The 25,146-nt window shown below is 41.6% G+C and overlaps 1 protein-coding gene across 2 annotated transcripts; it reads left to right on the top strand.

The window, feature by feature from the left end:
• Positions 1-10,793: 10,793 nt before the first annotated feature.
• tj (Maf family bZIP transcription factor traffic jam) lies at positions 10,794-23,970 on the top strand. Of its 2 annotated transcripts, none has more exons than XM_031982894.2 (5): positions 10,794-12,155; positions 14,073-14,601; positions 16,566-16,897; positions 18,269-18,748; positions 20,247-23,970. In XM_031982894.2, the coding sequence occupies exons 1-4, from the start codon at positions 12,072-12,074 to the stop codon at positions 18,674-18,676; spliced, it is 1,353 nt and encodes a 450-aa protein (XP_031838754.1). In that variant the 5' UTR covers positions 10,794-12,071; the 3' UTR covers positions 18,677-18,748; positions 20,247-23,970. The 2 variants fall into 2 exon arrangements, with proteins under 2 accessions (XP_031838754.1, XP_031838753.1); XM_031982893.2 differs by having other exon boundaries at positions 16,566-16,906.
• Positions 23,971-25,146: the final 1,176 nt, after the last annotated feature.

The following is a 25,146-nucleotide window of genomic DNA, read 5'->3' as shown; positions in this document are numbered from 1 at the left end:
CCTTCATTTATGTTTGCCCTGTTCGTGAGAATTCAATATCGACACGCATAAAAATAAAGAAGCTATATAATCTAACAGCATCCTTGAAAATTATTTTAAAATTAACATTATTCAACATTCGGCGGAACTCGGTTGGCGGATGACAATGATAGAGTATGGTAATTGAGAACGCTAGTATATTTACGTATTAGCAAGATAACCTTTGATATATTTCGTAGTTTATCACTGCAAGTGAATTGCAATGTACAATAATGTTACACTTCGGGGCTTGAACCGTGTTACGTAAAAATCACATTGTAACACGAAGTTGCAACATTTTATAGGATGAGCTGTTAGGATGAATTGCGATTTTTAAAAGAGCTTTAACATAAATATCACTGATATTTAATAGAATTAAATAGATTTATGAAAGCAAATGCATATAAAGGGAAAAAGTTAAACAGCTCTTTGTTAAAGATCCAGTATATCGCTAAGAACAACTGAAAACGTACATATTTGTCAATTTAAACGAGATCAGACAATCTCGCCCGGAATCACGCTAATGGCAATTATGGTTCAGTCGACATTTTTCTATCATAAAATTACAGGGATTCGATTGGGCAGACAGTGATTCGAGACGGAATCACGGAATCTCGCCACACCTCCATATCCTTTTCGCGGGACACGTGCTGCGCGTCGGCAGCTCTTCTTCTTTTTCGAAATCGTTTGCCGTAGATAGAGTCCGGTTACGCGGTTTCTGCTTATTCGGCAGATGGCCGGACGTGACGTCACTGGAACCAACCGAGTGTTGATTGCAGATGCCAGATGCGACCCGACACCAAAGTTCTTTCGCCTTCTCTTCCTTCTCCTCGCGGATCCACCTCGCGGATCATGCCGCGGATTCGCGTTACGTGACGCGGCTCGGTTCGTCCGTCTTTTATGTCAAAATCTACGACGCATAATTTGATGTACTTCCGACACCATCGCCGGGTTCTCAGTTTCTTACTGGTTTTTTTTCTATTTCATACGTAATCGCACGCAGAATTACTATTATCAGTGCTATTTGGAATTCTCCTTAAATACCAATCAACACAAACATTTTCTCAGCCCTTTGCACTTCAAAGTTTTTGACTAGAAATATTCAATATTTTTCGATAAGACAACATCCTTTGAAACTAATTAATGAGAAATATTAATTTAATATTTCATATATAGATGCATTATGCAAAGCTTAATATTATAGATACGATTTTACATTTTTGTTATATCGAATAAGTTGAGACTCGCCTCTACAGTGCAAAGGGTTAAAATTTCGTAACTTTGGGCATCTGGTTCGATGATAGATCAATGAATTAACACATAAATGAATATACGTTCGCTGGAAATTCCTACTTACCCTCCGACGATCAATAAATGCCAAAACGTGATTACTTTTCAATTTCATCCCGCGTCGCGGACTTCGCGTGCGACAATTGGCCGAGCAAGGACTAATTTCTCGACCACCCCGTATATTCCAAGCTGTTCAACCAAATAAACATTCCGCATAACTGAAAACGGTCGCACACATAATCTCCCGACACTTCATACTTCGCCGCGATATTCGTCTTATCAGCGAAGTTCATCATCGCCGACTGTCATTATCGCGTCATCCTTTATCTTGGGGAAAAATAACGGCGAAGTTATGCAGCCGATGGACGGAATGGTCGAAGGCCGACGTATTTGCGGGGACGATATCGGTGAAGATTGCGATGCAACGGGAAGCACGGCGATCAGTAGACCCCCGTTGACATCGCGCGAAGTGACAGGGGCCATGCGCGGTTTATTAACACTTCAGCACCCGGTAATTCCGGGATATGAAACACGCTGAATACCATTTAGTGAAAATGATTTCTGTTTCGGTACGCTGAAAGTAAATCGATTTAAACGCAATGCGATGGTTGTCGCATTAAAAATAATTTACTTTATGTGTCGTAAATTACGGAAATATGTTTTTGTGTTGTATACATGCATAAATACAAGTTCATTAGATCAATAGTCATTAACCGTAATAAACAAAAACACGTATTTAGTAATGCGTGAACGGATGATAAAGTGTTAACAAGTCGCTACCGGGAATGCCGACCGGTTTCTAGGATCGTGTACCCAGCCTCGAGTGATTTCTTCGTGACTCGGCTGGTATACCGGTGTCTCCTGAAGGGATGCCATTACAACCCTTCCGCCGCTCGGATTGCCGTGAGTTGTACATACAACGACGCGACACATCGAAGCCGAGCGGCCGGCACGCACGGGACGCGTGTAGAATGACGCCATTTCGTATCTAGATAGATATCAGGGGCACGTCTATTTTTACATTAGTGATCACCAGTAAATATAAATTTTCTTGGAAACATCTTTCTAGGGATTTTCATCGGGAAGATCGACGAGTTCCAATTCCCCAGGACGTAAGTATGAAGATTTCATATAGATACACTGATTTCTCGAAGAAATTCGATTTTAATCGTAAATCTGCAAACAATTGTCTACCAAGTCGAGAAACTTATTTTTAATGTTTAAGGTTCTGTAAGGAACTCATTTTGCTCTGCTTTCCATTTAAGCGGTGCATAAATTAAAAAATTGTGTTTGTACGTAAGCAACAGACATAACAGAACAAATCTATTTTATCTACAACGCTTCAATGATATTAATTACAAAAGGCATGAATAAATTTGTTAACATCGTATAATTAATAAGATATTGTTCCTTAAATTTAATATTATCGGTCTTCAAGGACTAACGTCGCGCTCGTGTTAATTAACATTTATAAATGCTTAGATAATCGGCGCCTACTAGAATTTCAAATGTCTTCAAATAATTACCCACACAACAATTTGTTTCTTTACATTGGAACGTTATCGTGTGGCATGAATAAAACTGTTGAGTGACAAATGTTTACTGTACGTTACTCACGTGAGACAAGCCGGCCTGTGGCTCAAAAGTGAAGAGGAGCAAGGGGAGACGTCCACTCGCGACGCTCGGTCTAATAGTAATGGCGGAATTAATTCCAATACATCTTTGTTACTGGACAAGCTGCGATCTGAGGTGGAGCGTGCGACCGAGTCCCCTTGTGCTTTTCACTTTTGAGCCGTAAGCCGACTTGGCTCACGTGAGTAACGCACTGTACCTTAGAAGTTATTTCATTCTTGGATCTCTCGTTTTAGAGCTAGCGATCCGTTACATAGACGTGCGGTCTTCAAATTAGCAGGAAAGGGTTGTTATAATCAAACGGATCGATGTTTGCTTATCTCGAAAGAATCACGAAGAGATAAAAGACATAAAATGTGCTAGCCACAGGGGAGATATTGGCTATTAAATTTAATAGCCTGGGACAAGGAACGATGGTTCTTCTCGACTCTTCTCCGTTCGTTTTCCACCCCTCCCGGGCTTCACTAAAACAATAAAAACTTGCCATTAATAACAGCTTGGTGACAAATATGACGGAACTTCCGACGCGGCCCGGAAGTCGCTAAATGCACCAACGTCCGGTTTCATCCCCTTCGCGTCCCGTATATGTTGCGTCTCGGTTTAACTTGATCGAACCGTTTCCCCCGATAAATCCAGCACGTCTCTTGCGTTCAATGAACCGAGCTTTAATCGTTGGAAACACTACTATCAAAAATATTTATCGTACTTATTCCTATCAGCATTAATCTCGACATTTATCACAATTAATTACCAACAAAACGCAACACAAAAACAGGGTAATAAAATATAAAATCCATTTACCTTCCGTAAATGTTTAATCATCGAAAGTCATGATCGTGGGACGAACATTTTAAGATAAATCTGACTAAATATCAAAAGATTCGATTTATATTAGAACCAATATCTTCTCAAATTCAATTTTGAACATTGATGAACGTATCAAAGAAATATTTCATTCGAAAGGCAAAAACCAGCAAGACATCGAAATTAGTATCTTTCTAATTTACAATCAAAAGTATGTAATTACGTAAAATCAAAAGAATGTAATTACATACCGTTAATATTTATTTATTATAACACATTATTAATATTCTATTATTATCATTGCCGTTACTATTATTAATAACATTTCATTTCTTAAAAGCAAAGGTAGTCCGTATAACTGCCGCAATTGTAATTTTCTTTTCAAAAGCATAAACTCACCTACACTACTGTAATCTATCACTGACTAAAACGAGCTTCCTCAAATTGCTCGATCTGCTCCCAGAAGCGGGAACGTCGAAGGAGGCTACGAAATAAATCGGTAGGACCGCGAGAAGTGGAAACCACCCCCGCAGCCGCGTCACCGGCTCCGCGAGCCGTTGGGACGGAACATTATGTTTTTAATCACGGCGACACAAATACCGCGATTCGATTGTTCCTCGGCCCGATACACAACGATGATCCGAGAATAATTGAGGCACGAACGGCAAACAGATCTGCTCCCTGACGCGGAGGGGGGTCGGGAATCGTTGCCCGCTGCCTTTTCCATCCCCCTCGACAGCCCGTTCCCCACCTACGGCATCCCATGCTCTATGACCGTGGCACGATCTCTACTTCATTGTCATCTGTCATCGCGCCGCGAACAAATGAGCGTCTCAACAGCCGGCAGACAAATGACTCCAAGGATTATCCTGCTGAACGTTCTTCGTCCCTTTCCATTGACGATTTTTCACCATCGCCCTTTCTCTCTCTTTCTCTCTCCATTTCACCGAGCGACTTTCCTTGTCGTCTGCTAACCCTCGATCTCTCTCGCCGCTTTCAATTCTTTCTCCACACATTTTCAACTGTTTCCGTCTCTATTCTCTTATCTCTCCTTTATGCTCCTTGTACCTCGTTCACCCTCTTTCTCTTCCTTCCCATTATTCGTTTTTTCCCCGTCAAAATTATATTATAGAATTGTAAGAGAGAATTGAAGTTTCAAGGATAGATTAAACGGTGATCTGTTACTTTAATTTGCTTTGAGCCAGGAACGAAAGGTTCCTCGCGAGGAGTTGAGTGTGTCTTTATGAATTTGTTGTTCTATTTTCTCATGTCGTTTGATTTTATCTACTTTTGAGCTACGATTGTGTCACTTATGTTTTTGTCCGTTCGATCTCTTGTTTTGGTTGTATTGGTGGTTTGGATATTTTTGGTGTTATCCTTTCAGGAGATTTTGTGAAGTAATTTTCTATATAAGAATTTATAATATGATCTTTGAATAAATGTCTGTGTTTGTTATATTGCGTGCACGTGTTTTTATTCGACCTCTTCGCTCCCTCTTGTCTCTGTCATGAATGAAACAGGGGATAGCGTCCCGCTTCTCGAATACCACAAGAAACCCGGCCGATCACCGCGGATCAGTTTGTGTCGGGACGCTGGGAATACGCTACGAGTGGATCCGCGGATCCTTCGGGGATTGATATTAATATAGAAGAACGGGGCTCTTCTGTGTAGTGGTTTACGAACGATTCGGATTTCGTTGTCTGCTCGCTGGACGCTTCGTTTTGCGGACTTCCGGTGTAACGTTATTTTAATCATCGCAAACAGTAACATATTAAACTATTTATGTTATTAAATTGAAATAATTTTTTCCTACTAGTGGTACTACAGTTAATTGAAAATTTTACAAAGCTACACTGATTTTAATTTATTCATTTATTAAAGTGTAATCATTTGTGCAGACAATGATATTTATTGTATAATATTGTACATGTAATAGAATTATTAAAGTTCGCAAAAGATTATATTCTTCGTGGCAGTGAGAATAGAAATTCATGAAAGTATAAACGCGTGCTAGTCCTATCTTACGAGTCACGTCTGACCCATGTGTGCCGTTTTCACTGTAAGATCAGTCGCACCAGAAACTACTGTCTTCGCCCGGAGTTCTTCCGCCGCGTTCGAGATGAAAAATGTAGTTTAATTTTCTATCAAGAAGATACCGAAATTATCCATATTGTATTAGAAACCGGTACCATAATACTGATAATAATAAGTAAATACGATGTCCATAATTATAAAATGAATAAGCTGTCGTGATTCTATTATTAAATATCATTTCCCTTCAATCGACCTGAATAATATTTACATTTTTTCCGCACAAGATCATCACCAAGGGACTTCATTGCACGTTGCAAATCGAAAAATCGAATGCTCATTAATCCTTCGTCCCGCGTCGAATCCTTCAAGAGAAATCAAGGAACAAGCTTGTCAGAATATTTTCAATTTCCCGAAATTATCCCGTATGTAACGCTTTCCCGTAGGAAAAACGTTTCTATCGACTGTAGGTGGGTTCATTGGTAGGTTGGCTTGCTGGCTGACTGGTTGGTATCGATGTGCAGGCTGGCAAGCCGGCTATGCTGGCTCAGCACTCTCCCTCGTTCCTCCGCCGCGCCCCACCGGTGCCAGCCACCTTTACTCTTGCTCCTCTCGTGGTCTTAGTCTCATCCTGAAGCGCGTTCATAAACTTAACCTCCTTAGGACCGTCGAGCCCCGGCTGATGACTTTTAATTTGCATCGGGATAGATTAACGCCTCGCGAGTCGTCCATGGCTACCGTCAACTCGATTTCCATTCTACACCCTGTTCACGGGGGACTTGATCTAGTGTCTGTGGGATAACTATGAATTGTCTGTAATCACTCGTGATGATTAGATTGCTGACGATTAGTAAAATCAATTTTTAGAAAGAAAGTTTCGGTATTAGAACTTAGCAAGTTCGTGAGAACGAACGACGTTAAAAATGTATTCAAAGTTAGTCTTCCAATTCTCCCATTTTACAATGTTTGTCTATCAATGTCGAGTGTATTAATTAAAATGAGGATGCAGGAAACGTGATTTTCGAGGAGATTTGTAAAGAATTGGTAAATCGTTGAGAAAATACTCACAAATATTTATATACAATAGAAACTATTCAATCTTCACCTAAGTGTCCTTTCCATTCCACTGCATTTTTAAACTATCGAAGGTACGTCAGAATCTCATTCCATTGCAATGTGTGCACTCGACTACGACGTACCCGACGAAACCTATAGACACGAGTAGCACGTATATTCGGTCAAGTATTGCCCGAGTATTTATCCTGAAACAGTCCGCTGTTCGTAACTTTATTATCTAAGAATTCTCTAGAATGTGAAATGAATGTTATGGCAATGACGCTGAGAGAACTCGTGCTCGGTATTAAAATTCCCCGACCCCGATAGTAGTGCCACGCTATCTTGGCAAAGACCGGCCGGTCAATTTTGTACATCGTACACGATACGACCGGCCGGCATCAGGTAAAAAGGTTCTCCGTAATTGAACCGGGGCGCAATCAACCGGGGAATCTATGGCCGTTTTCACTCGAAAATTCCTCGCGCGACCGTTTGGAACGCGATGATCATTCACGTGACGAGGGGAACCGGTTGACGAGCGAGCTGGTACCGGCAGAAAAATTTATAATCGTGAAGCAGATACCAGGCGGTGCACGCTCCGTCGAACTTTCCTCGATAGGAGGCAGGGTTATCGAATTAGTCGGCGGACAGGGTTACGATCTTATTCGCCTGTCTTTGATTCGCCGATCAATGCCTCGTGTCGACGATTTTATTTACTCTCCCCGGCGCTCTTTCTTCCTCGTTCGAGGAGGAAACGGTCGGTTCCCCCGCGCCGCGGCGGCCGGGGAGGAAGGATAACGGCGCAAAGTTCTGGATATATCGGTAATTTCGAGTCGTTCGATGAACGACTGAAGTCCACCGGAGATGGATAAATGACCGAGATTGGCGTTGGAGTTGAGATCGGGGGGACTGAGACCATTCCTTCCCGGACGGAGACGAAGACGTGGAAGGGAAGAAGGGGCAAAGGGAGGGAGACGAAAAGGAAACTGGAACTTCCCTGTTTGGTTTTCGAATGCAATTGCTCGCCGTAAATCTCGCGGTAAAGTTCGTTGTGCGCCGGACGGGCCAGACGTTTCACCGGGTTCCATACATCAACCGCTTGACCTAACCCGCGGTGTAAAAGTATGATAACAACCGGACAGGATTACGAGTACAGGAAAATCGGTTTCGTCTGTGCTGATTCCCCTTCTTTTTCTTCACTCTTTTTCCTTCTTTTTGATACATTTGTCGCTCGATCAGCGACTCGTTACGTAATCATGATGTTTAACCGAGCGTCTACAATGTCAAGTTCGTTATAAATAGATGTTGATGATGCACACTTGTTGCGTTCTCCGTGTGCACGTTATTGTTGAGAGTTCAACGCGCATCGCGCGGGAACACGCGTGCACTGTAAACGTTGTCGATCGAGACAAAATAATGTGGAGCATTGGCTGGGCTTCTTGGGGTGTTCGAGCTATGGCGAGGAAGCATGTCGTTTTCAAAGGATAAATCCAATTCTATGAAATTTTGAAATTTTGTAGAAACATATGTTTGGTAACGTTGCATAGTGTTATATTTTCTTAAATGTTTGCGAATGAAATCGCAATTCTTATTATTGTAATGATACTAATTATTATAATAGCATAAGCTATGTCACTCGTGGTTATGGCTTCGTTTGTTGTATATAAAGAAGGATAAGGAGGCTCGATCGAATTTTTATCGTTACCGTGAAAATCGATTTAAGCGATTCGAACGGTTGCCACGTCGGTCGCGTGACCGACGGACAGTGGAAAATTTTTCGGCTTCGTTATGCCGAGAAACTGAGAGCGGTATCGAGTGCAGGCCGAATGACGAAGAGGGAACGAAAAAGAAAACGGCAGCCGGAGGATGTCGAAGTGCAGCGTCGACGAATTCCTCGCTCAACAAAATGGCCAATCCTATCGTCGTCGCTCACCGTTCTATTTCAGGTCTTTGCGACACTCGCCGGTCTAGACCAACAAAATTTTGTCTGTCCTGTCACCTTGGCCCACCGGATTAAAGCACGGATAGACCTTAAAGCTTTCTTCGTTTCCTCCTTCGAATTCCGGAAACAGAATCACATCTTTTCCTTTGCATCGCCACGCGACGCGTCGCTGAATCGATACGCGCGTATGACTTTTTTCCTTCTTTTACAGTAGATTGATAAGTCACACGCGCGTCGTATAAAGAAAAATCCAGCTGTCTAGTGGCGAATCATGTGACAGTAATTAAATCAAGAGTTATGAAATACGTGACGCGATGTGGTTGCAACATTTACTGTTCGATCCAATAATTGCCATTTAATGCATCACTTATTTAAAATCATTCTGTAGGATTATGTACGTAGAGTTGTTATGTTGACTACAGATCCTTAAGAGGATCTACATTTTTTAAGTGTGATTTATGTAATTAAATGTCCGTTATTCTCAAGTATTGCATAATTTAATGTTTGAATCAACATTAGAAAATGAAAGGCATTATGATATTCAGTATAATCATGTTTGTACATTCTTATTATACGTCTTTATAAATAAATGAATTTGTATCGTTAATGCCAAGGACACATCCAAAAGTTGCTGTCAATTTGATCGTACAAGCAACGTTGCTTCGACTACTCAATAATTAATTACCACAGAATGGAGGTGTATCCGTCTTTCGCGTTATGAATTTTTTTTAATTGAACAACGATGGAGGAGCGCGGTTATTAAAACTTCGAATAAAGTACATCGTTTGCACGCGCAAGAAATTTCGTTTCCAAGGGATGCGAACGGGTGGGGGCGGGGAAGAAAGGGCAAAAAAAGGGCTGGAAGGGGGAGACAGACAGGAAGGAGAGAGGGTGCGGCGGGAAGACTCTCTCGCGCGAGAGAACGAAAATTTGATATTCATGAAGCATTTTAAAGTCGTGCCACCCGAGAAATGGGTACAGAATATAGACTGCTAAGCAGGGGTAGATTCGTAGACATTTGCGGAAACCTATTTAGATGCGAGTTGGTGATTCGCGCCATCGCTTGCCTTCGCCGTGCACACGCTGCCAATGCCCTGTCTTTACTTGAACAACGGAATGCGTGCAATCGATGTAGTTTCGATCGCGTATCGAACGGAAGTATTTGCATCGGCAATCGAATTCTATTATATCCGCGTTATACAAGTTTATTATCTATTTAACCTATTTTATTAACTTTATTATCCTATTAGAAATTAGATTTCATACGAAACAAATCAAGAATACCAATATGAATAACTTGCTAGAAGTCTTCGCATAAATTAGAAGAAAGTTTGTTCCTATAAATTTTATTTGCAATCGCTACAAAAATTGCACAAAATAGAAAGTCTGATAACACTTAACCAGTTAACTGCGTTTGACGAGTATACACGTCATCTTAAAACTTGAAACGATATTAATTCTTTCAACGATGAATTGTTTTTTTCAGATAAACATGTAATTCTTCTTTGTTTTTCCTTGATTTTTCATTAAAATATACTCTAGGTGCATTCCTTCTGCCTTTAACGAGTGCACGCGTCATTTTTTGTTTTTATTGTACGCGAAACGAGAAATTTTCAAACTAAATTACACAGTTAACAGGTTAAAAATAAAATTATTCTAACATTATTGTCACTAAACAATGTTCCAAACTTTAAACGTATCCAACAAGACACCTTAAACCCCCCTAGAAATACATCACAAAGTACATCAAACAAAATATTAAACTCAAAAGGACTACATTTCTCGGTTTCCTAAATTCTCGCATTCCTCTAGGTGTATCGTTGGTACCCCGACTACTGTGAGCCGGTCTCGGCCCTCGGAGGATCTCACAGGTTACATCCAGCCACCGATTCGAGATCGCGGTCGCGCGATAACGGGTCACCCCTATATACCGGCCACCACAGGCTAAATTGAAATCCCGAAGAAAGAGAGACTCGGAGAAGGATCGTGGGAGGGGCTCCGGACGCTCGGAAAACGGGGATGGTTTGGAGCGAGGGGGTGGGAGTTGGCGGACAGGAGCATCGCGGCCCGCTGAAAAATTATAATAATCACTTTAGAAATTAATGGTGCCTCCGTGGAGGAACGGAATCCGTTCCGGGAGCGGCAAGGTGGTGCGCGATGGTGGGGGCGACAGAGGAGCGTGCAAATGGCGACTCCTTCACCGGCGAGCCAATCGTGGCGTTCGACGGGGGGTCGAGTAACGCCGGCCACGCCTACCGCTACGTCACTGTGTCCTGCGCGCAAAGGCGTACTCTCTCCCCCGCAATCGGCGAACCAGTCACCACTCGGACGACGTATTCGGCGCTGCCAAGCCCGCGAGTCTTCTTTTTCCCTTTCGCCCGTTGTCTCTGCTCCGTTCTTCCACGTAGCGAGGCGATCGCGTGCGCGCAACGGACCGCGACCAGCGAGTTTCTCAGTATCCGCTATCATTTTCTGCCTGCCGTGTTCGCGACCCTTCAGCCTTGGCGACCACCTCTTAGAAGATACCCCCGAAGGAAGGATCCTTTTAGGCTGAACAAGGTCCCGTCGGATTCGGGATCATTTTTGGCGGGAACCCCGGGGTAAGAAGTGATATAAGGGTGACAGTGTAGACAGTGGATCGGCGACACATCCCACAGGACACACGGGAACGCTTCTAACAGTGATCTAGATCTATCGAAGACACGTCTTTCCACTGGAGAACCATGGTGCGATTTATTGTATCCTAGTTTGACAGTGATTGACTATAAGTCCTCGAACACAAGCTGGAACAGTTGTCAGTCTAGTAAAAGTTGTGAGAAATCGAAGGAAAGAAGAGAATCCATCTTCGGCTGTTCGATTCTTGAGTTGAAGGTTTAGCCGACGTTTGGCTGTCTGTTGTAAAGGGGTGACTTTTTAAACGGGTGGTTTCGTAATTGGTGATTTTCTCGGAGTATCGTTGAGGATAATAGAAGAAGGTACGGGCAAAGATCGAGTGAGCCGGGTGAGCATCGATCTGTTCGGCTCACGTGGCGTGCCTAAATCGGTGTCACGTTCGCCGGGGGAATAGATCGCGAGTGGTGGCATATCGGGTCGTTAGGCGGAGCCGAGCGGAAAGGTGGTCACGACGCAACAAACGGTGACGAGTTGTCGAGGAGGTGGCGAGGACAACGGTGGCGGTGGCGGTGGAGGAGGCGGTGGAGGTGGCGGAGGCAGCCAGAAGACGCACCCGTATGCGGCCGCAACCGATACGGTAGAGGAGGTGGAGGCGCAGGAGGTGGAGGTAGAGGTCGACGAGGTTAAGATGGAAGCCGAGGACCATCTCGCTAGGGAATACGTACAGGAGTTCGTTCTCGATCATCTCGATCCCGCCGACGTTAAACGCGAGGTTAGTGGTCTTGATTCTTCTCGCCGATCGTTCGTTCCTTCCATTTTCTCCCTTTCTTTCCTTCGTTCTTTAATTCTCCTGCGAAACGGGTATCGAATAGAAATTCTGGTTTCTGCGGTGCGCGAAATGGTGAGCGTAACGTTAGCTAATTGATTACTGGTCATTCGCTTTCCGTTCGTTTGGTTTTTGGAGAGTGGATAATTCGCTTTGTGTTTTGTGCATGGAAGAATCGGTTGTCGGATTCGCGTAGATATATAATCTGATGCTTGGTAACTTTTCACTGGTGAAGGCGGTATTCTTGACTCGGTCTTGATTGGAAGTTGCTTTGAATGTAATTCGAGAAAGGAAAAGTTGGTGTAGGGTCGTAGTATTTAATAGGAACATGCTACTTTTATTAAGGATCGTTAATGTAAAACATTTCTTTAAACCTTATGTTTGAAGTGTTTTGGTTCATTTTATATTTTGGTACACTGCAAAGGATACTTCTTCGAAATTTATAACGAATCTTCATGCATGAATACCATGAAGGTTATTTCTTCTCGTTTGAGTTCCACGATGAAAAACTGATATTGCGAAAAGTCTTTGGAATATGGTTCACAAAAAATTTGGTTATTTTTCTGTATTAGCAAAGTTATAACAAAGTATTCTTACTTGCGTAGTCCGATAACATTTATTTATTGATAATCATTGATCAAGATTATTTGGAAGATGAATATTATTGAATGATAATAAATATTGCCTCTACAGTGACACTATATTACATTATGTCATATGCAACTTAGAATAAAAAAATTGCAATTCACAAAAGCTAAGCGACATATCATGATAGTATTTCCATAAAAATGCAAAATAATAGTGACCGCACAAATGTACTATTACTATACAAGTAAATTCCCTTCCTATACTTATCCATTACAAGTTATTAGAATGCTTATTTCTTATAGTAGCATCTAGTATAAAAATCTCCAACACAGTGACGTATTTTTCAACATTTTGTTTCCACAAGTTTTGCAAAGCCATTCATAAGTTGGCACCTCGTACGTAGCCAGCGAATACAGGGATGACGACTTTATTCACGTGCGTGATTATCTGCTACGTACATCAAATTTCCGCCAACGTTGATATCGCGCGTGTAAATGGAGTCACGTGCGCCGTTTTCATTGTACAAGCGTGAAATTATAATGCAGTGTATTTGCATGAAAAAAGCACTGCACCAGTTGGCCGAGTGCGTATACACGTCGGCGGACAAATAATAAATGCATTAAACGGTGGGTAACGGTTGACACGTTGGCGGAGGTCTTCATTTCGCACGAAATATACATTTTAAAAGTTTCATTTGCTTATAAATAACGTCATCGCGCACGAAGCCACGTATTTTACGGATCATTGCTTGCGACTGCACTCTTATGAATGAAAACTATCAAATGGCGTGACTAATTGAATATTAAGTAGAAGTTTCCTTCGCGAGCCACGCACATTTCCATGCGTTATAGATCTATTAGGTTCGTTATGTTTCAAATAAATGAAGTGTTTCCAAAAATTAGAAAACCTTGAACATTCTACGAAAGATCTAAAGGAGTACTCTATAATCGTCAAACTACAGCGACCTTAATTCTCAAAGTAATAAATGTCTTCACATGACTATTGTCATCAGTTTTTGCCTGCTGCCTGCAAAACACATTTATCTCTCAACACATACAAATTATCTACTAGCTAAGGAGTAGATCTAATTCATCCACACCCTTAAAACATATCAAGCAACCTACACTCACCCAACCGTTTCCCCGAAAAATCCAAAGAAAAAAGCATTCTAGACATCAATGAATCTAAATTGTATACCTAAATAATTCTACTAGAAAAAGATTGCAAAATGGTCACGTAAGCTTCTAACGAATCAATCGTTCGGTTTATCTACAGGTACTAATCAGCTCTCCAATGGTGAACGGTAGCGTAGTGCAGCTTCATCAGGCCCAGGCGCAAGGTTTAGCTCTGGCGCCGTTGACGCCGCCGGCGCACGAACTGGAGCAGCCTCATCCGCTTTACGGACAACCGCACATTCAGGTGCAGCACGGTGTCCTGGTGAAGGCGCCGCCCGGTGCGTCCTCTCACCTGACGACCCTATCGCATCCTGGTACACCACCGGACACGCCTCCGGTCTCTGCTTCGCCGCCGCCATTGCAGTTGCACCGCGGCGAGCAGGACTCACGTGAGAGAGGCCTCTTCCTGCACCTGCAGCAGCCGGGCTCGCTGGTGCAGGACGAGATGCAACCGGGATCCGGAAGCATGGGCTGGTTGACGCAATCCCTCAGACAGGAACCGCTCGACCTTAGGCCTCATTGTCCGCAGGACCAAACACCGGAACCCCATCACGAGGCTTGGGCCTCGACACCTGCGCATCATCATTTCCCGGACCTGCAATACCTGCAGCGACACCCTAGACACACCGGTGAGTGGCGTGACCGGGATCCTAATCACTTACCTGCGGTTATTTGAGACCTCGACCGCAAGTTTCTCGTAATTGGACCGCGGACCTTTACACAAATTTTTAAGAATGTAATTGGCGAAATAGAATTGCAATGAGGAATGGTGTTTCCTGGGGAATATTATAAAAATCATACTTTGGATGTTGGATGTGTTTTCTTGTCGCGCGTATCCTGGGCAACTTTACACTTGCGGGTTTTCTATAAACGCATAGACATCCGTAGTCTACTGATGAAGCGATTTTCCTAACGAAACAGAATCTGACGAGTTAAGGTTTTTCACAGCGATTGTTATCTTAACCTTCTTGCATACGGGAGGAATTCATTTTACGGTTTATAGAGGAAGTTGTTTCATATAAGTTCAGGTGGTCGAAGTGTTAATGGTCTTTTGAAACTAGAGATTAAAAGTTAAGGATTTCTTAGTAGACGTGAACCAATAAATCTTGTTTATACAACGTTACGCAACGTCTGTTAATAAGTTTCCGGTAGATAAAATGCTAAGATCGTGTTAAGCTTAAAGCTACGTTGGGTGTCACACGAGTCAAGTTTCACTGTCCTCCTTCACAAATCAACAGTAAACAATTAGGAACAATGGTAGTAATCGAAAATTACTTTATTTTATATTTGATTATGCCATATCATTAAAATTATTCGTGCATCTATTCGCAATCGAAAAGGAATGTTACTATAACAGAACGGAACGCTTGCAAAGAACTCTCAGTTGAATATAACCTCCGCTGCGACATTTTCTCGCAAACTGCTTGTCTGCATTTAACCTTAGGCCAAGTGCACGCGAGCGGTTTGCGGGGAAATGTCGTTACAATTCTTTTGGAAGAATAGAGACGTAGAGTTCTCTTATCCTTCCTTCCGTGGGACAGAAAGACTACGTTTCTCTGTTATTGTCCGTCTACCACTCGATGGCTGGCGAAACGACAAAAGGCGAAGGTCTCTCGCCATGTGTTCTACCGATAGTTTTGACTAGTTACGTGTATCTGTATTAACGAATACCAAATTAAGAAGCTGACCAGTTAGGTTCGATACACACTGTCGCTTTGCTCACATTTCGCTCAAAGTCTTCCCTTCTCTATTATTACCGATGAACAAAGATAGAGCAGGATCGAACCGAAATTGGACCAGGATTCATAATATGAACACATATCTTATAAAAAACTGAAGAATATTCGATCGAACCGAGAGCGGACCGAAAGCAGATCAAGCCTTGACCAATAGTGTGTATCGCGTCTTAAACCCGCATTCCTAGCCATCATGTAATAGATAAACAATACCTGAAAACAATCGATGTACTTTCTTTTAACACGTCCGCTACCAGCGTCACATATTTGTGACGGCCGTAGTCCTACATTTTACATAATGGAAATGAAATTAATCCTATGGATATTGTTGTTAGGAATTATAAACTACGACATTACATTTCGGAACTCAATAACTAGTTTCAATTTTATTTTTCTAATATTCTCTTTAGAAGATTTATTGGACTGAAGAAAATATTATAATTGAGGAGACCGTCACTGAAATAAGCGCTGGCAGCAAACGCGTTAAACCGCTCATGCTTTTTAAATTCTAATTTTCCCATGTGATCGAAGTTTGTGGAACGTCTTGGAATCAAGAACGTTCTAGGGTTAGGTGTCTCATAGGGCGGTGGAGATTTAGGCGGGAAACCGCCAATCTCTTATAATCTAAGACACACGGTCAAAGGCCGCGCCTGTTGTCATATAAGACAATGCGACGAGATCAGGAGTAGAGTCCTCTCTATGTTTATCCAGCCAAGAGTTCTAATAAACGTCAGTTACAGTAAAAACCGCATATTTCATTTTTCTCTCCACTACAGTCGGAATGGGGGTGACGAAACGAGTATTCGTTCGATTGGTGTAAACGTGTGATTCAAAGACGACAAATGTTATTGTCGCAGGTGGATACATCGCGGTGTCGAGTCACATAGAGTGCTACGGGGGCGCGGGTGCAGGCGGCGGGATGGTTCCCGCGGGCAAATGTGGAATGTCCGTTATGGACGACAGCATGCAGGGGATACAGATGCAACAACAGGGGAGACCGATGAGCGTTTGTTCAGTGAGTTCTTGCGGTGCCGGTGGACCTAGTCCGCCGCACAGGCCGGGCAACGCCCTCTACGCGAATTGCGGTAGCAACAGCAACCCCCAGGAAGAACTCATGAACGACGAGCTGCTCATGTCCCTATCCGTTCGCGAACTGAACAAACGCCTCCATGGTTGCCCGCGGGAAGAGGTGAGTCAGGTCTCTTGTCTTTTTAACGCCACCTACCGTAGAGGTAATGCCTTGTTCTTTTCCGTTGACTAGTCCGCCGGTGACCGGCAAGATCGGACCGCGGGGAGGATTTTGTCGATTGCTTCTTGATGATCGCGCTGAGTCCCCTTTTAATCTTCTACACAACACAATTGATGGACCACTGGAAAAATTGTTTAAAGATAAGACCGAGCGATCGACTGGTCTGTAGGGTTCGTTGAGTTTCAATGAAATTGGCTTGTAGCAGTACATTACGTGTCTTCCGCGATAGAATAGAATAAACTGGAGATTAACACTAGAAACCGGCCAGTAAAATTGATTGTTCTGCATTTTCTTATGAAACTTGTAAAAATACATTTAGTGAGTTTTCAATTTCCTTATATTCTAGTTTGTATCTATTGAATCAAGATCTTGAATAATTTCTGAGAAAATCGTCTGTGCTTTCCCCACAATTGCGAAAGAAGAGACCCAAAATGGGTTGTTTTGATCTATGGAGAAAGTTTATGTACGATGGTTGAATATTTAGGAAGTAGAAATCGCGAGTATTAGTCGGACAATCCTGGAGAGGAATCTTAAGATTGATTTTCTGGAAAAATATCAGTTGTACGTAGACGTCCTCGCAAGGAATTGAAGTTTCATTTTACGCGAACGCGAATTATTGTAATAGCTTTAGAAGAACCGTTACATCAAGAAGCATTCTTCTCACTCGATACACTGTGGAACAAATTTGAACTCTTTTTGTGTCTTGCAATTATCAGTGGGTGCTTCTTATAGAGTTCCTTACCCTGACACTTGTTTTCACAAAAACCCATTTTTTTTCGAAAACTGGACGTAACCCAGCAGTTTGGTTTTCGGATTCATGTATAGGGCAAGGAACTCTACAAGGACTATCTAGTGGCTATTACAAAACAAAAATCGTGTTCCACAGTGATATCATCGCATAAGTCTAATCTTGCCAGGATCCAGTACCAACTTCTTCAAACATCTTACATTTGTTTTTGAAATTTCTTTGCATGTCCCTCTATCTCGTAGATCGTCACAAAATAGCGATGATTCCGCTGTTCATCCAGCTTTCACGTACAAAGTGTCACTCAATTAAGAAAAAGGTATCCTACGTCACTTTCTTACTTCTATTATCTTCCCAATCTGTCAAGCATTTACTGACAATCTGTACACACAAAATTACCTTTGGCACTGGTAGCAACAAGCACTTTAACATTTCTTCTTCACATCCTTATCTTCGTGCTTCTCAAACTTCAAAATTCTCTCTCAAAAAAATGATGAACAGTACGGAACAAGTAGCCATTAAAGCGTCGATTCACCCGTAAAAATGGATTCTCGTGTTCTGTGAAGGTTGTGCGCTTGAAGCAGAAGCGTCGGACCCTGAAGAACCGCGGCTACGCACAGAACTGTCGGAGTAAGCGGCTGCAGCAACGCCACGACCTCGAGTCCACGAACCGCAACTTACAAAACGATCTGCAGCGGATGAAGATTGAGCTGACGCGGGTCCAGCAGGAGCGCGATCTCTACAAGCAGCGATACGAGATCCTGAGATCCCGGCAGAGCCATCACCACAGTCATAACCATCATCAGCAACAGCCGTCGCAGCAGCAACAACCCCAACAGCACCAGGCGCAAAATCAGCAGCAGCAGCAGCAACAGCAACAACAGCAGCAACAACAGCAGCAGCAACAACAACAATCGCAACAACAGCAACAACCACACCAACCAGCACCCGCTAGTCCCGAGGTCTATCTGTGACATCGACAGCGCCGAGGAGGCGCTTGCTGGTCCTGAAGAGACATCCGTCGCGGGTTCACCGATTTCTCGACCGTGAGTGATCCATGTAATTTTCTTAATTCAACAGTTTAACCCATTTTTATTGAGATTTTAAGTTCTCTTTTATTTAATTGGAATTGTGCTTGGTTTTATTTGTGCTGTGTCGGGTTGTGAGTAAATTATAAATAGGGATTTAATGCCGGTATTAGGTCTGGTAGTTAAAATCGTAATATATTTGGATGCCCTTCAGTAATGGTATTTTTCTCTACTTTGATACGTATATTCATTTATGTGAACGCTTTGCATATGGTTTATAGACATAGCTGTTCACGGTGAGTGTTTGAATATTAAAGGATATTCGGTTGCAAAATAGCAAGTGTTACAATAGTGACATAAGAGAAATTTAGTCATCGAGCGAGGATGGACAGCGTGCATCGTCTAGATTTTATCCGTAGCTCGAAACCTGCTTCGCGCGTACCCGTCGAAAATAATTCAACATGACCGCACGGGGTGGATTAAAGTCGTCGTTTAGATTTTCCATCGGATGAACTTGTAATCCCGTGTAAACCCTCCGACGCGCTGAAAATCCTTTCACTTTCACTCTTCTGTAAGCCTCACTCCTTTCGTGCTGACGGTTTTCCCCAAACGTTGGCCAGCATTTTACCAAACCATGCCTCAAGAGATCATTACTTTCCAGTTGTTATTATTATCCTCATAAAAATTTAACGAAAAATCTTCTAGCTACCGCAAGAAACCATTATTTTCCATTTCTTAATGATACCTTCATAAAAATTCAACAAAGGAGTTCGTTAACTCACCCAATTGCCATTCTCTTTCAAGCTAAGCTAAAATCAACTCTCTTATCAGTAATTAGAAACTGTAACATATATAAATGAAACAATAGTACTATAATTTATTGCGGCAATCAATAATTTCAAATTGAACGTTCCATCTTATCACTGAATCACCTTTCTCTAGATACTTCTCACTTATTTCCTTCCTGTTCGGACATTCTTGGAAAACTGAAATCAACCAGTATCAATTAGTAACAACTAAAATCAACTAGTATAATAGAAATTGTATTATCCTCGGATTAATGTTTATAACCGTCGCCTATGGATTGTGCCAATCCGTGGAATACTGTCCCGTTTACTGTCAGAGGTTGAAAACAGTTATGATATCGGTTTCGGGTCTTGAAACAATTATAGAGAACCAAAATAGAGTTGTAACTGTTACGATAATAACGTGTTGGCCATATCAGTGTCGATTTCGGTTCCGTATTGATTCTATAACCGTTATTTTTCAGTTCTAAAATACGGAATTGTAATAGAAAACCGATATAATATCGCTTCCGAAGAATGGTGACCGAAAAATCGATAATCTTCACGGCAATTGCCCCTTTATTTCGGCTCTATATAATTGTTTCAATCGGAATCGATACAGGTACAACGTTTTCAAACAGTTACTTTCAGAACCTTTCCAATCCCCGGTCATTGTACCCGAGAAATCTCGTAACGATTCATTATTTTCCTTTTAAAAAATTTGTTCACAGTGTCGTACGTTCGGCCGTGGGTCGAAAATACCTGGGCAATACCAGATCCCTTCGAGAAGCAGTTTTTCAATCGAGACCCAAGTCCAAAGCACACCTCCGAGCTCGTCTGCGTGTACATAGCGCCTCGGTTCGACCGTACCGTTTCCTTCGCGTAGCTTCGTTGAGCCACGTCGAGGGCCTTGACTGTTAAACCGACATTGTAAATCGTGTATGGAGCCCGCAGCGCAACTAAGGTATCATTAGATTAAAGGTAATTAGTTCTATTCGCGTAGGTATATGAATATATTGCTCGTGGTAGACTGGAGACGTCTTTTGCCAGATACACTGTATCAACAAATCGTGGAGGAATGAGATGAAAATCTATGAAAAAAAGGTGAGAAAGATAGAAAGAGAGTGTGTGCGTGTATGTGTATGTGCGCGAGTGAGTGAGTGTATGGAATACCGTAGCCGTAGCGTGAAAAACGAAAGGAAAAAAGAAAGACAAGTAGAGAGAAAGAGAGAGAGAAAGAGAGACGAACAAGGGAACAGGGGCGAGAAGCTCGCGTCGAACGGACGCGGCGCGGCGTTTCGAGGAGTTCCTCCCATTTATTGTTTAATTTCTAGCCAAAGTGTAATTTTTCATTCGCCGCGGCGAATCGATCGGCTCGCACTTCGGATGGCCTTCGTTGTTGCCTGGTTGTTTTCGTTACTTTTTAACGTGTACAGGGCGATCCACGGAAATGGTCGAAGAGTCATATTTTACATTTTAACAACCCGTCGCGTTTCTAGGCACGGGTTAAATGTTGACGTAAATAGGTTTATCGATGGAGCTTGAAAGAGACATAGTGAGACACGTAGTAATACAAATGTATTTTTAGTTATACTTTTAGTTTAGTTTCTGATAGACGCGAATTTCAATAAGAATTCATTAAATTATTGTTCTGACGGATAGGCAAGTCTGTCAAGTCTAAAGAAAATGGGATTTCATTGAACGACGTTCGTCGTCACTTTCGTGTAGATATGCTATGTAGTATCAATTAAGTTAACGAACGGAACGTGTTTCGTTTATTATTATACGTTCGATCACCCTTCTTTTGGATCGCTCTGTATTTAATATTACTTTCTACCCATTTTAAAGGTGCTTACCGCCTAAGAACTAGTTTTTGTACATAAGAATCTCAGAGTTCTATTTTATAAATCGCTATCCGTCTCGAACACCCTTTTGTATCGGTTTAGTTTAGCGTTCATTTTTACATAGTTAAGCGCAACTTCGGACTCGTTCCGCGTTCATAGAAACGATCAACCGATTTTCTACGGAATATTTTCGAGCGAATAGTTGTGTTAATCCTTCGTTAGCTAATTGTTTTATGAGTTATATCTTGTGATCGACAACGTGAACCGCGATTATCAATCGCGTGGTGATGTCATTTCTTAACAGTAAGATTAAGCACACTCTGGCAACTTCGAGTCGCGTGAACATTCAGTCGTCTCTATAAAATCCGCCATTTCGTATTATTTCGATTGTATGTACATTTTTATCCGCATTTTAATCCATTGAGACGATCCATCCATGAATCATAAAGAATTTTTAAATAGATACCGTTCTTCCTTTGACGACTTCATAAAATAAAATTTAAGAATTACTTAAAATTCCTCTGAAACGTTTCATTTTAGTGTGTCGATATTTAATATAGATGAAATCTACTAAACGAACACACGCCCCAAAGTTCGATATTAATATAAAACATCCTAAAGTGATTCAAATTACAAATTCTTCGCTACAAATGATTCTCTCGACAACGATTGCCTCATTTCTCCTTTGAAAATGAAGAAACACTAAGTTATTTGTTAACGATTCTTGCATCTCTCTTCAAGGTAACACGTTGATCGCCACATCATCCATATGTAGGTAACACAACTTTTTGTAGAGATTTGAAAATTAGTTTCCTCGAGGATATACGAAAGAAATAAAATTTTATTGAACCCATGAGACGCAAGATGCTTAATCTCCATGAAAAACATTGACTTTTCAGTTTTTGTTTCCTTAAGAAGGTTGCTTGGATTGCATGAAAAATTTGATGAGTACCGATTATGCGGTCAACCTGTTAAACAGTTATTTTTGTTTGTTACATTATTTTTCGTTGCATCGAGTAATTAATAGCGACCGGATCGTCGCGGAACTTGAAGACACCAGTTTGCGCCTGGTCTACGTTTCGTTTTTTCTATCGTCTGGTTATTTCGCGGAGCGAAATTACAGCCACACGACTCGGGTCGCGAGTCAGGATACTAATTCGAGGAATTAATGGGATCTGCGTCCGATACTTAGGACGTTCGATCGTGTGTGCACGAACGGTGCGAGTGTCTCTGTTTTATTCAGAAATGACGAGGAACGCGAGACCCTATGGTTCTCGGAGCATGCATTCAGCTTGGTGTTCGCTTGGGCACGCGTCGCGCGTTCTACAAACAAACTCAAGAAGATTCTACTCTTTATAGAATTAAAATCCCTCGCTTGCTACTTTCATTTAACACGTTCACCGCTACGGTGGTCACCCATGACTGGAGCTTCCAAATTGCTTAAAAACAAATAAGAAGGAAATGTCAAATGAAAATATTTCGAAACAGAAGTAACAGTGTAACTTAAAAATTATGATACCAACTTATTAATAATTAATCCTAACACCATTTGCCTTTGTTATGAAGGAGTAACTAATATTATATAAACCGCTGAAAATTCTCGTGGCGGTCAACGTGTTAATAATCTAATCGGTGGATAGATATTTTCCACGAAGAACTGTCAAGAAATATTCTATCACGGATTGAATATTTTTAAAAGTTTTCTTTTTTTCTATAGGTTGTTAATTCGTGAATAGATAGTGGAAAACTATCATGTAAAATTATACTTTTTACGAATCATTATCACTGATGAATCTTAATTAGAAGTTCGCTTCATTCATCGAAGATTCTATGGATCACGTAAACGAGACTCTAAAGATGTTGCTCCGTTATAACTCGCACAACCGAATGCATGACATTATAAATAAAAATCATTCACAGTGCAACGATAATAGGACGATCGCGATTTCTCTCGTGAGCGACGCGTGCCCCAGCGGGTGACTAGCATTTAATAAAAAAAGCAAACAGTACGTGGTCGGTACATTTTCGTACCGATGCGATACGAACGGTGATATCGTTTTAGTACTTATGGCACAAAATGATCTGTATACGGTAGTTGTATAAATTGTCGGCTGAGTTTCAGTCCTCTTTCTTCCGTTTCCTAGGGGTGTGTATACAAACGAGGTGGTCTGCGTTTGTGTCTTTTTGTTTTGCGTTGAGCAGCGGCGTAAATTTTGCGCGAGAGATTCTCGATTACTGTCGGTGCGATCGCCTGTATTAGTGAATGTTATCGTTAGAACACCTGAAAAGAAAAGAGGAATTCATTTTTTCGGGACTGAAGTTACCTGCTTTTTTTTTCTTTAGCCTTCCCGCGGGAGCGTCTAGCTAATTGCAAAAATTACGCCACTGTCATATCGAACGACATATGAAGCATATATTATTGTTTTCTCGTGTCGGATTACGCGTTCGATCGTTCGCGACGGCCGAGCTCGTTCTTCCGGCTCGACTTAAGAATGTTTTAATTCCCGTTACATTGTCTCATGTGTACATAAAATAATTATTATACTTCTTATTATAAATAAATGCCGACACCGGCGGTTTCGGATACACGCAGCACAGTCTCTTTCTTTCACCGTGTCAACGAACCCTTCCTTCCTTCCGAATGTCCGTGTTATTCGTTTCTAACAATTAATTGAAACTGGTCGTCGTACCTACCATCATTCCAAGATAATTTGCGAAAAGCACAGAACACGTTAATTTTAGTTTCATCTACAATTCAGTCGATCGAATTTAATCTACATTTTAATTTACGTTTTAATATAAAAGACATCACTTTTACGCAATAAATTATTGTTTCATATTTAGACATACAAAATTACTGTTCCCTCTTTACGAAAATTATCTCCTGAGTTCTTCGAAGAATGGCACGTTATGAAGATTTATTATTTATTCGTCAGTTTCTCTGACGATATTAAAAACAGGTATAAACATAATCGAGTTTGCACATTGCACGGAGGCAAATTGATGGAAGTAACTCTTCTGATTATTCTAAGAACACGAGAACGAAGAGGAAAAATCGATTACCCGAAGGAGAGAATTAAAGTGGAAAAATGTTGCCTGCGAGGAAATACCATGGAATCCGAGTTCTGGTTACCGGCGGACCGCATTTCGCGCGATTCTAGGTGTAACGCGCAATGTGCCCGGTCAGCAGTTCATTTGAGAGGCAGACACGAGCATTGGGTATGAAATCCCCTTCATTCTTTTATGCACCAACAAACTCCTTCTCTCTGTCTCTTTCCACTGCCTCTCTCGTTAACCTTACGGTTACACGCCGAGCAACAAATATTTGTCGCACGTGCAGCACTGCAGTCTCAAATTTCTTTGGATTCGACGCTGTCGTTATTCTAGATACGTTTAACCATTGAAATATCCCATCGACTCCGGTTCTGCAATAATTTGTTGACGCAACAGGTTCGGTGCAGTGAACAAAGATTAATTTTCATATGTCACTTTTACCTTTTTTAAATGAAACTGACGGTCAACTTATCTTAAAGGAATCAGCTTCAGCTCGAGCTACTACAATTTTATCTTACTTTTATTTCATAGATTGACATACAATTTTCTTGAGCTCCAGTTTCTTCTAATTTGTCTACAAACATATAAATTTGATAGAAATCTCTGATTTTTATTAAATAGCAAATGAACAGATGTAACGAATAAGTAAGTTTTCGTATTGGAGTCGCTTTTCAATTCCGATTTCTCAAATTTTATCTCACAGTGAAACTACTGAACAGTCGAATTAGTTTTT

Source organism: Nomia melanderi, chromosome 10, assembly GCF_051020985.1.
Source record: "Nomia melanderi isolate GNS246 chromosome 10, iyNomMela1, whole genome shotgun sequence".
NCBI lineage: Eukaryota > Metazoa > Arthropoda > Insecta > Hymenoptera > Halictidae > Nomia > Nomia melanderi.
This window is presented reverse-complemented; position numbering and strand designations above follow the sequence as displayed.

Excerpts from the sequence above, each read along its gene's own strand:
- tj (XM_031982893.2), top strand. The coding sequence starts at position 12,072 with ATGGAAGCCGAGGACCATCTCGCTAGGGAATACGTACAGGAGTTCGTT. Across the intron at positions 12,156-14,072 it reads CCGCCGACGTTAAACGCGAG|GTACTAATCAGCTCTCCAAT; the intron begins GTTAGTGGTCTT and ends GTTTATCTACAG. Across the intron at positions 14,602-16,565 it reads GCGACACCCTAGACACACCG|GTGGATACATCGCGGTGTCG; the intron begins GTGAGTGGCGTG and ends TTATTGTCGCAG.